Genomic DNA, 11,637 nt, shown 5'->3' with positions numbered 1-11,637 from the left:
TAATTCTTGCTTGCAAAACTGCAGTAGTTTTTAAATGTTCCAAATAGTGTAGGTATAGAATTATGGAACAGAAAGCATATTATAGGGCCATTCTGTTTGGATAAGAGACCCTCAGCAAAAGAGAAACAGACTTAACAGACATCAGAGAAGCCAGGGCCTCTACACAAGGCTGGTTTGCCTTGCTCTGTAGGCTGGGATGCAACAGGCAGGTATCAAGATACTCCCCCTATCCTCTTTCCAAGCTTATCTCTATGCAAGGATGAGCAGATGTCCAGACACAATGACCAAGCATTGAATGAGCAAGTGTGAGAACTTGACCAATTAGTGATATATGCCTAGCTAGCAAAAAATTATGTTTAGCCAGTATCCGTATGTTCAGTTGAGCATCGGAAAGATTGTGAACCTGCAGTGCTCAGCCAATGAGGAACCAGGGGAGAAAGAGATAAGGGTCGGGCAATAGGGCATGAAATATGGAACGCTGTTTTCTGCGAGCTCTCCTGCTTGCAGGAGGCCCACCATCGCAATTGCGAATAACATCTGCTGTATCAGATATACTGCCCTGATAAATTATTTCAGTATTTCCAACACTTCCTTCCTCCCTTCCTCCTTTCCTTCCTTTCTCTTCCCCCTCCCCCTTCCTTCCTTTCTTTCTCTAGCAGCTGTCAATGTAAATGCCTGTAATGCACCTCTGTCCCTCCTATCCACTACTCTGGTGGACACTGAGCCATAACATCCATGCTGACAAGCTGATCTAAGCGTAGACGAGATCATCACTAATGACTGCTTATGACATTTGGCTTTGTCTCTCTGTGTATGCCATGCCCAAATCACTCTCTAGCAGCCTTTTAATACAGTGCCTGTACTTGGTTAAGAATTGACTGAACAGAAGATCATCTTGTCTGACCAGAAAACAATGACAGGATGAACAGTTCCTTGCTCGTGCTTCTTGGAGATTTGTGACACCATCTGAACCAGCTGCACTGATTTTTATAAGGTTCCTAAAGAAAATACGGGGAGGCAAATGGCCGTTCATCAGTTCAATAGGGTTGGCCAGCCAGGGCTGTCTCCACCAGGTCCCAGCTACTGGTGGCAGCCGCCTGGTCGAGTGTCTGCATTGGGGTTTTTTCCTGCAGATGCCAGTGGCTGCCAACCAGCAGGAGCTCCACGCACACCTCTTAGTACATGGCCATATATATGTGTGTAACAGTGGGAGACAATGAAGCATCATTCATCAGGATAGGAAGGTCCTCCACAGAAAGCAGGGGTACTTGGGTACACCTGCAGAGCCGTTTGTGACAAGGGAGTTTCTTCTAGCTCCATGCAGAAGCTGGAGGCACTTACTTGTGCTCTCAGACTCATACAAGCCCTTTCTCAGGAGCTGCTCACCTCCTCAGGCTGTGATCTGCATTCTTCCACACAGTCAGTATCAACTTTTAGAATACAGAATAATGGGTTTTAGGAGCCCCTTTGGCCTGCCGTTCTGTTTCCATTATCCAAGTGGTAGGAAAGGTACAAATGACTCGAAGTCACTGGGCTCCCTTTGCTTCCTGAGATCAGAGTAAGAACCTCAATTTTCAGAAACTCATTTATTTGATTTATTAGCCTCAATCCCAGCTGATTTGTATTTCTGCTATTCGTAAGAAGGTTACACGGAGTGATAACTCAGCTGCTGGAAACAAACAGATGTCGTCAGTGACTGGGAGAGCAGCTGAGGTCACTCACTGCAGTGGTTTTCCAAGGAGTCAGTTCAGGATGACTGCTGCCTGGCTTCTACATTGATTACCTGAATAAACGGCTGGACTGCAATCTCTGCAGGTTTGCAGAGGATACAAAACAGGAAGGAGTGGTTTTACAGCAGATGCTTGTGCTGCCCCTGGGGGGCCGTGGCAGGGTGGAGAAATTGGCCTTCAGGATTCTCACGCAGCTCAGTGCTGAAAAACACTAAGTCTTGCACTAAGGGATCAGCAAGTTTGCTGCTGACACCAAGCTGAGTGGCGTGGCTGACAGAGTGGAAGGAAGGGATGCCATTCAGAGGGACCTCGGCAGACTTGAAAGGTGGGCCCAGATGAATCTGATGAGGTTCAACACAGCAAAGTGCAAGGTTGGGCACTCGGGCTGGAGGAATACCAAGTGTTTATACAGACTGGAAAGAGCAGTCCTTGAGAGCAGCCCTGCGGAGAAGGACCTGGGGGTCCTGGTGGGTGAAAAGCTTAACGTGAGGCAGCAGTGTGCATTGCAGCTCAGAAAGCAAATGGGATCCTGGGCTCCATCAGCAGAGGGGTGGCCGGCAGGGACAGGGAGGTGATCGTCCCCCTCTGCTCTGCTCTCATGAGGCCCCATCTGCAGCACTGCGTCCAGGGCTGGAGCCCCCAGCACAAGAAAGACAGGGAGCTGTTGGAGAGGGTGCAGAGGAGCCACAGAGATGATCAGGGGCTGCAGCACCTCCACTGCAAAGACAGGCTGAGGGAGCTGGGCTCGTTCAGCATGGAGGAGAGAAGCTGCGGGGTGACCTCAGTGCAGCCTGCAGTGCCTCAAGGGAGCCTGCAGACAGGAGGGGAGTCAGCTCTTGGGAAGGGGAGATGGCAGCAGGACGAGGGGAAATGGTTTGGAGTTGAGGGAGGGCAGCTGGAGGTTGGATGTCAGGGGAAGTTGTGTGCTGTGAGAGCGGTGAGGGGCTGAACAGCTGCCCAGAGAGGCTGTGATGCCCCGTCCATCCCTGGAGGTGTTCAGGTTGGATGGGGCCCTGGGCAGCCTGGGCTGCTGTGAAATGGGGAGGTTGGTGGCCCTGCTGTGGTGGGGGTTGGAGCTTCGTGATCCTTGGGGTCCCTTCCAACCTGGGCCATTCTGTGATTCTGTGATGTCATTGTTGATGAGATAAATCCAGAGGTTTCAGCTTGAAAGGTGAATGAAACAACAGGCTGCTATTACTGTCTGCCTCTTGCTTTTCAAGTGAAACACTACAGCAAGAAGAAAACAAAAAGAAAAAAAAAAAAAAAAGGGAAAGCAAAGATTGAAGGAAAAAAGAAAAGAAAGCAAAGATGAAAATGAATATATGGTACTCATTGTTAAGACCAAAGATCAAATACCTTGAGTGCATATATTGTTTGAAACTTTGGTTGCTTGCTTGTTTATTTTCTGCCCTTTGGAGTCCAGTGGAAGGTAAATTTAATGAAGTCTGCTGCTAGAGGAGTTGGCCTTTGTCTGTTCATTCTGTGGTGTCAGTAAATACAGGGTGAGCTGTGTCAGTGGCTCCTTTCATCCACACACACAACACTCAGCTCCCCTGATCGCTTCGGAGCCTTCAGTGACCAAACTGGCTGTCACAGCCACTGGTGTCCAGCAAGATCTGGTGACACAGCATCACCGGTGAGGCTCAGAGAAGTGTTTCTCTAGGCTAATATCCGCATCCAAAAGGGCTGTGAGAGCTGCAGGCGCCCCGGTTTGCCTCCTGCTGGTGCAGCCTGCGCCGCGCGTGTGCCACGTCCTGGGTGCACCACTGCTCCCGAAGCAGCTGCTGCTGCTGCTCCCTCAGTTCGGCTTGGATTTCCTTGAGGACCTTCGAGCATCGGATGAGCCCGAGCAACTCCTGCCGCAGACGCCGGTTCTCAGCTTTCACTTGCTCGATATGCTGAATTAAGGAGAGCATTGCTGCTTCTTCTGCTCTCCTGCTGAGCAGCAGGATCTTCTGACGAGAGTCCTCCTCGCGACCCGCTTTGGCCTGCAGAAACCGGCTCTTGATTTGGTGCATCTCTTCGGAATGGTGGATCTTCGTCACCAACAGTTCCTTCTCCAGCTCTTTGATCTTTCTCGTCTGTTCCAACTGCAGGTCTTTGAAAGGCTGCAGGTCTTCAACCTCACTGCTCATAAGAGCGTACTTCGCCTCCACCTCCGTCAGACGGTTCCTGACCTCCTCTTCTTTTTCTGCGTACCGTGAGACGAGCTTCTCTTTCTGCTGCTGGACCTGAGACAGATCGGCTTCATTCTGCTCGTTTAACGTTATGATCAGATTCTGACACCTCTGGCTGTGTTTCGACAGGTAGGAGAGATAAATGTTACTCTCTTGCCGATTCCGTTTGGCTTCCTCTTCCAGGAATTTATTCTCCCGTAGAAAGCGCTCCACTCTGCCCATGTACGTGTTCATGTGCTCCGTCAGAATCTCGTACTCCTTCTGCAGGTACGAATTCCTCTCTCTGACGAGTGTTTCCATGGCACTTTGGGATGTATCTCCATTTTTGGTTCTTCCCAGTTCTTCCTTATTTCCTGTTCTTACTTCCTTATTTTTCCCAGCACCAACGCTGTCTTGTTGACTCTGTTTTGCCTTGGATGCCATATTCCACACTGGGACATCAGTCTTTGGCAAACTGCAATGGAAAGAAAGATGATAAATTTTTATTAAGCTCTTGTATCACGCACAAGAATATGACTTTTTCTCCCAGTCGTGCCATTTTATGTCCTTTTGATTTCAGCTGGTGTGTCAGTCACTCTTCCCAGCTTTGTATCATCAGATAAGGTGCTGATGGTAGAATCTGTCCCTTCATCCAGCTTGCTGACATTGAACAAGACCTGATCCAGCACCAAACCCTGGGAAACACTGAATCACAGAATCACAGAAAGGTTGGGTTGGAAGGGACCCCAAGGATGCTGAATCTCCAACCCCACGTGCACAACCTCCCCATTTCACAGCAGCCCAGGCTGCCCAGGGCCCCATCCAACCTGGCCTTGAACACCTCCAGGCATGGATGGGGCATCACAGCCTCTTTGGGCAGCTGCTCCAGCCCCTCACTGCTCTCACAGCACATAATACTGCTGGTTACAGGCATCCAACCAGACTGTTCAGCTGATCACCACCCTCTGAGCTCTGCCAGTCATCCAGTTCTCAGTCCACCTCACCATCCACGCATCTGTCCTGCGCTTCTTCAGTTTCATAACCAGCATGTTGTGGGAGATGATGGTGTCAAACACCTTGCTGAAGTCAAGTGACACCCATTGCTCTCCCTCCATCCACCCAGTCAGCAGCAACATCACTGAAGGCTCCTCGAGCACCATTTCCCCTTGGTAAACCCGCGTTGATTACACCCGATAACCTTCTTCTCTTCCAGTTGCTTGGAATGGCATCCAGAGCAAACTGTTCCATCTGTCACCTTTCCAGGGACAGAGGTGAGGCTGACCTGCCTGTAGTTTCCCAGATCCTCCATGCCAGGAGTGACACCGCCTTTCCTCCAGCTTCAGGCACCTCTCCCATCCACCAACACCTTTCAGAGAGGACAGAGGGCGGTCCAGCAGTCGCCTCCTCCAGCTCCCTCAGCACACATGAGGGCATCCCACAGGGCCCATGGATGTGTGCATGTCCATTTTGGCTGGATGCTCTCTAACCATCTCCTCCTCATCCCTAGGGAAGCCTTGTGTTCCCCAGTCTCTCTCTTGCCTGCAGGGTCTGAGAGTCTGGAGGAGCGGTCTTTGTAGTAAAGACTAAAGCAAAGAAGGCATTTATTCATTAGTATCTCTGCCTTCTCATGGTCCCCTGTTACCAGGACCGTTATCACTCCTGTCATCACCTTCCTGGCCCTTTGTTGGACTCTCACCAGTGCATCCATGTCTCTCCAGTACTGGGGAGCCCATCATTGAACCTGGCACTACAGCCTCACCAGAGCCAAGCAGATGCAGGCATTAAGGAGCTTCCTGATCTGATAAACAGCTGCTAAAGGAGAGGGGCTCTGGTACCCCTGCAGCCTCACATATAAACCTCCATTTATTTAGCAACTGAAAACTAAACATTTACAGAAGGGATTTCCCTATTGGCTCCTGGGAAACTTAACTGACAATGGAGAGCAGGATTAATGATACTGAGGTATCCTGAAAATACTCAGATCTGTCCCATTCTGCTGCTGAAAGTGGTCAGGCACTGCAATGGATGCCCAGGGAGGTGGTGGAATCACCGGCCCAGGGGGTGTTGAAGGAAAGGCTGGATGCTGTGCTGAGGAACATGGTTTAGTAGGAGCTATTGGGAATAGGTGAACGGTTGGACTGGGGGAGCTTTGAGGTCTTTTCCAACCTTGGTGATTCTATGATTCTATGATTCTATGAAAGAGGATTGCAGCAGAGCGGGGCTGCTCTCTTCTCACTGGTGACGGGACGAGGGGAAATGGCCTCAAGTTGTGCCAGGGGAGGTTTAGCTTGGATCTCAGGAGGAACTTCTCTACAGGAAGGGCTGTTCAGCACTGCAATGGCTGCCCAGGGAGGCGGTTGGGTCCCCATCCCTGGCTGTGTTTAACAGCCATTGGATGTGGTGCTCAGGGCCGCGATTTAGCAGGGGGCTGTAAGAGGTGGGGTGGGATGGCTGGGCTGTGGTTGGACTCCGTGATCTTTGAGGTCCTTTTCAGCCCAAACAATTCTATGATTCTATGCTGACAACCTCTTCTTACTGGCTGCACTCTAGCAGGGTGCTTGGAGCAAATGACATACAAAGGTCAGCCTTCATTCATCATTAAACTGAGACAGGGGAGGTTTGGGTTGGATATGAGGAGGAAGTTTTTGAGCCAGAGGGCGGTGAGGCAGTGGCACAGGTTGCCCAAGGAGGCTGTGGATGCCCCATCCCTGCAGGCATTGGAGGCCAGGCTGGATGTGGCTCTGGGCAGCCTGGGCTGCTGGTTGGCGACCTGCACACAGCAGGGGTTGCAACCAGGTGAGCGCTGTGCTCCTGTGCAACCCAGGCCATGCTGGGGTTCTGTGCTCGTTCTGTGAAAGGATGATTCTAGCTGCTGGAGCCTTGTCTCTTTTATTTGCGTGATAGCAGCCAAAAGATAGAAGCTAATTTTTTAGGACCAGAGAGAATGGTTTCAAGCTACGGCAGGGGAGATTCAGGCTGGACATGAGGAAGAAAGAGGTGTCAGAAAGGTGGGCAGCACTGCAATGGATGCCCAGGGAGGTGGGGGAGGCGCCGAGCCTGGGGGTGTTGAAGGCAAGGCTGGATGCTGTGCTGAGGGCCGTGGTTCAGTGGGAGCTGTTGGTAATGGGTGAACAGTTGGACTGGATGAGCCTTGAGGTCTTTTCCAACCTTGGTGATTCCTATGATTCTATGACTCTAATAACTTGCAGCGTGCCAGAGCTATCTTCAGCAGCAAACCTTAGGCTGCCCCGAAGCTGTTTGAACATTATCCTGCGCAACCTGCTCTGACTGTCCTTCCTTGAGCGAGGGGATTGAAATAGGTGACCCCCAGGAATCCCTTCCAACCTCAGCCATTTTGTGATTCTCTGAAATGGGTAGGGTAATGTAATGGGAATGCAAAAGACTCGGGGAGGTGGCTTTAGCCAATGAGACAGGCTGGGGCTGCAGGCTGAGGGGAGAGGCAGCTCTGGAATGGGCACCATGGGTCTGGGGCACCATGTGTGTGGGGCACCATAGACGTGGGGTATCATGTATGTGGGGCACCACACGTGTGGGGTACCATGAATGTGAGCACCATATATGTAGGGTACCATGAATGTGAGCACAGGACCTCTGGGCTTCTTATTCTTAGATGGACACCCAGGTTTTCACAGAAAGAAAAGGTCTCAGTTTTGAGCCCAGAGTGAGGACATGTTTGTAAGTGCAAACACTGGTAGGACTTAACCAAGCTGCTGGTAAAACTGGCCACAGCAAAACGCACCTTTAGAGCACAGGATTTGTCTCCAGAGGGCAAAACACGAGTAGGGAATGTCAAGGCTCAGTGATGACAGAGAAGCTGCATACGTCTGAAATAACGTTTCGGTTGCTCTTGTTGTCCGTGTGGTGCAGTTTCACGCTGGTAAATGTAGCTGAGTTACTCGTGGAGCTGAGAAATAAGAAGACGTGTTTGGTAAGGTTGGAGAGATAGCCAAGTGAGGATGATGGGGTAATCTACCTCTTTTAAAAACCTGCCTTCTGTATGCATCCAATGATTGAAATGGAGTACTTCATAGGGAGCAGTGATGAGTCGGGTAATTAGTTGAGTAATTAGGCGTCATTTTTGTGCTGTCAGGGATGGAGGGAATTGCTGAGATAGCAGTAAATGGCAATAGGGTTTTTTGAATGGCATTCAGGCTGTGAGCATTACGCCCGCAGTCCTACTGAAAGAATTTGCTGTTTTTTAAGCAGTTTTTTAAGCAGTTTTATCAGAGCTTTTGAACATTCAGCACTGCGTATTAAAAGCTCCCTGCAGAGTACGAGGCAGTGAAGTCCACAGCAGATACTGAAGGAAGGAAGACAGATTAAAGGTTCGTACGGACAGAATCGGAAAATAAAGGAGTGACTTTATGCTGCGTGCCCAATTTCTCAATTATTCCAAAGAGGAACAAGGATGCAGTCAAGGATGCGGAGCCAGAGAGAAGTCTGATCAGTCTCACGTTTTTCATGAACATTTGTAAATGAAACTCACTGCATCCTGCTGCAGCTGTGGGCCTTTCTAAAGAAAGCATGCAAAATTTGGGCAGGTAGGTGAACCAAACAGGATCAATACATTGATTAGAAATCTCTTGTCATAGTAACAGCAGGACAGGGGGCCAAGCTGGGAACGTGGCAGCTGTAGGAGGAGTCGAGCAGGGAGACGTAAGGATCTGTGCTGAAATCCCTGCCGTTGCGTTTGGGGGAACAGCTTCCAAAGAGCTGCATGGGTGTGAGAGTGGCAGCCAGCAGGGCTGAGTGATGTGGTTTTATGGGAAAGAAAACTGCAGAGCCCCACAAACGTCAGAGAAACGGCTGAATCTGCACTGAAAATGGCTGACGTTGGTATCACACAAAACATCTCAGTAAAAAATCCCAAACACCAACCTTTCCTTGACCTTCACAGCCTCTCCATGCAGACCCTTCTGGCTGTTCCTGGCTCGCCGGGCAGCGTTTGCTTGCGGTCAGACGGAGCTCTGAGCGGCTGTGTTTGTAAGCACCGTGTGTCCATGGTGATGAAATGCTGCGAAGTCACAAGAGCTGCTTCCAACTGAGGTTCTCAGAGCCATTTCTGTGCATTGCTGCATGGTGAGGCCTGATTCTGACGCTCCTCCTTACCTACAGGACCCAAATTAGCAGAAACACGAGGACAGTTTGGCTTATAAGAATATTATTTTTTTTGTGGCCATTATATTGGTAGGGAAACGGCTTCTGCTACTTATTAGGATTTGCTGTAGGAGAAGTTATGTCTTCAGCCACATTCGTCCTTAAAAATTACATGCCAGTATTTATTTAAGCATTTTCCTTTCATTACCTAAAGGGAGCCTGCAGACAGGAGGGGAGTCAGCTGTTGGGAAGGGGAGATGGCAGCAGGACGAGGGGGATGGTTTGAAGCTGAGGGAGGGCAGCTGGAGGTTGGATGTCAGGGGAAGTTGTGTGCTGTGAGAGCGGTGAGGGGCTGAACAGCTGCCCAGAGAGGCTGTGATGCCCCGTCCATCCCTGGAGGTGTTCAGGTTGGATGGGGCCCTGGGCAGCCTGGGCTGCTGTGAAGCGGGGAGTAAATATCCAGATTGTTTTATTCAATCACTTTGACAAACATCTTATTTTCTGAAGGCTAAACTTACCTGTCGATGAAACAAGTGTTCACGTATCCTATGTTAGCAAGGCCATGAGGAAACTGGAACAGGATGCCCAGAATCACGGAATGGTTTGGGTTGGAAGGAACCCCAAGGATCATGAAGCTCCAACCCCCCACCACAGGCAAGGCCACCAACCTCCACATCTCATTCCTGCTGATTTTATTGGGCACTGAAATCCCACTATAAGGTACCTGAAGAAGTTACTGCTTATACCTCAGGGGACTCCTGCTTCCCTAAGCCCTGAGCTGCAGCTTCTCCCGAGGGCAATGCAGAGCAGCGCCCCCAGTGCAATTCCTCCTTGGTGCAGCAGTCATTGCTGTTGATGACGTTATTTTGTAATCCTTGCACTCATCCTGCTTATACAAGGCAGTTTTTCCACTCTAGGCAAAATAACTTCAACTGCTGCTGCTGGATTTACTGCAGAGCCTTCACATAACATTGCTGCTTCTCTACTTGGTGCCAGTTATTTCTGTTACTGCAAAATACGCACGAGGCTGGATATTTTTTACAAGCAGAATTTAACTAGGCAATTATTTACCTAATTGAAATGGTTATATGGCCATCTCTACGTAACGGGTTTTCTGCCGCTCCATTAAGTGTCACAGCAATGTAACGCAGTCGCTTCTCAAGCAGCACGGCATGGCTGTAGATGCGCATTATGGAATCACAGAAGAGAAAATAATTATTATTCTTTTGGGCGGATTTCTTTTTCAGGCAGTTCAGGCTCACAAGAGCTAAGCTAATGAAACTTTAATACAGAAAATATCATTAATCAGTTATTTTGACATCAATAAATGCTATGATGATTTCTTCCATTCCCATCCTGAAGAAAAATCAGTCAGCAAATCAATTAGCTTGTCAGATATAAGGCTCTTCTATGAGCTTTACATACTTATAAGCACTTAGCGCACGTTCGGTGGGTTTCTCGAAGTTTTCCTTGGTTTTCTTCGCCTTTTTTTAGTTTACGTTATTTTTCTCCCCCAATCTCCATCTAACTCTGCGTTTTTCCTCTGCCCCTATGAGAAACAGAACGGAGCGCCAAAGGCTGCGGCGCGGCTCCCCGTCCATCCGGCCGCAGTTGTTGTTTCCGCGGTCTCTGGTGCCCCCTCGTGGTCAATCGGTGGAATTGCGGCCGCGTCCGTGCGGCGCAGCAGCAGCAGGGCGCATGCGCCTTGGCACGCGGAAGTGGCTCACGTACATTCTCGTCGCTCTGCGCATCAAATCCACCGAGCTTTGTGAAAATTGGTCCTCCAGGCAATAGTGCGCATGCGTCAGAAAACTTACAAAAAGTACTAATTTTTACTAAGTCTTTAGGTACTGGCGAGCAGTCAATTTCTGGACCGCTGGCTCGGCAATATTTTCCTCTTTTTCAATCCGCAGTGCTCATTTTCTATTTTCTAGGGCGGGTTGAACTCGACCTGGAACAGACTACTCTAGCTCCCAGCGGACCCTGCGCCCTTAGCATGCGTAATGAAGAGTAGAATAAATCGCATGCGTAGCTGTGTACCCGAAAATACATATACGAAATCATCGCTACAAATTGACGCATGCGCAGTGCGGTACTGAGGGATGCGCATGCATGCGTTAACGAGACTTGCACATGCGCAGTGCTGCGCCGCGGGCGGCGCATGCGCAGCCCCTTGCATGTACGGGCGCATGCGCACTGAGGAGCCGGGACTGGTGCATGCGCAGTGCGGACTCGAAACTGGCACATGCGCAATGCGATGCCACGACTAGCGCATGCGTATTGTGGAGCAGAGAATGGCGCTTGCGCAGGCTGGCATACATAGAGCTGTGCCGAGAGTGGCGCATGCGTAGTGACGGGCCGATATCGGCACATGCGCAGTGCAGTGCCGGAACTGGCGCATGCGCACTGCTGTGCCAAGGCTGGAGCATGCGCAGTGCAGTGCCGAGAGTGGCGCATACGTAAAGCAGTGACTGCTTTATCGGGGGCTTGCCGCTCCTGGGTTGCTGCCGTATGCCAGTACCGCGGATCTTCGAGCTGCTCGCGTTCTACTGCCGCTGAGAGGGCTTTTAAACGGCTGGGGGTGGAAGGGGACGTTTGCTGGTTCACCGGGGCGGCGGGCAAATTGCCTGCCA

General features: G+C 50.3%; 1 protein-coding gene across 1 annotated transcript; it reads right to left on the bottom strand.

Annotated features, from left to right (window-relative positions):
• Positions 1 to 3,021: 3,021 nt before the first annotated feature.
• On the bottom strand, positions 3,022 to 4,618 carry CCDC166 (coiled-coil domain containing 166). Its single transcript, XM_052665196.1, has one exon. It carries the CDS (start codon positions 4,328 to 4,330, stop codon positions 3,395 to 3,397), a length of 936 nt encoding a protein of 311 aa, XP_052521156.1. The 5' UTR covers positions 4,331 to 4,618; the 3' UTR covers positions 3,022 to 3,394.
• Between the last annotated feature and the right edge of the window lie 7,019 nt (positions 4,619 to 11,637).

Source organism: Tympanuchus pallidicinctus, unplaced genomic scaffold, assembly GCF_026119805.1.
Source record: "Tympanuchus pallidicinctus isolate F22 unplaced genomic scaffold, pur_lepc_1.0 scaffold62, whole genome shotgun sequence".
NCBI lineage: Eukaryota > Metazoa > Chordata > Aves > Galliformes > Phasianidae > Tympanuchus > Tympanuchus pallidicinctus.
Note: the sequence above shows the minus strand (reverse complement) of the source record. Positions and strands in the feature narration are given on the sequence as shown.

Bases quoted from the DNA above. Each gene is read 5' to 3' on its own strand.
- CCDC166 (XM_052665196.1), bottom strand. From the start codon at position 4,330: ATGGCATCCAAGGCAAAACAGAGTCAACAAGACAGCGTTGGTGCTGGG.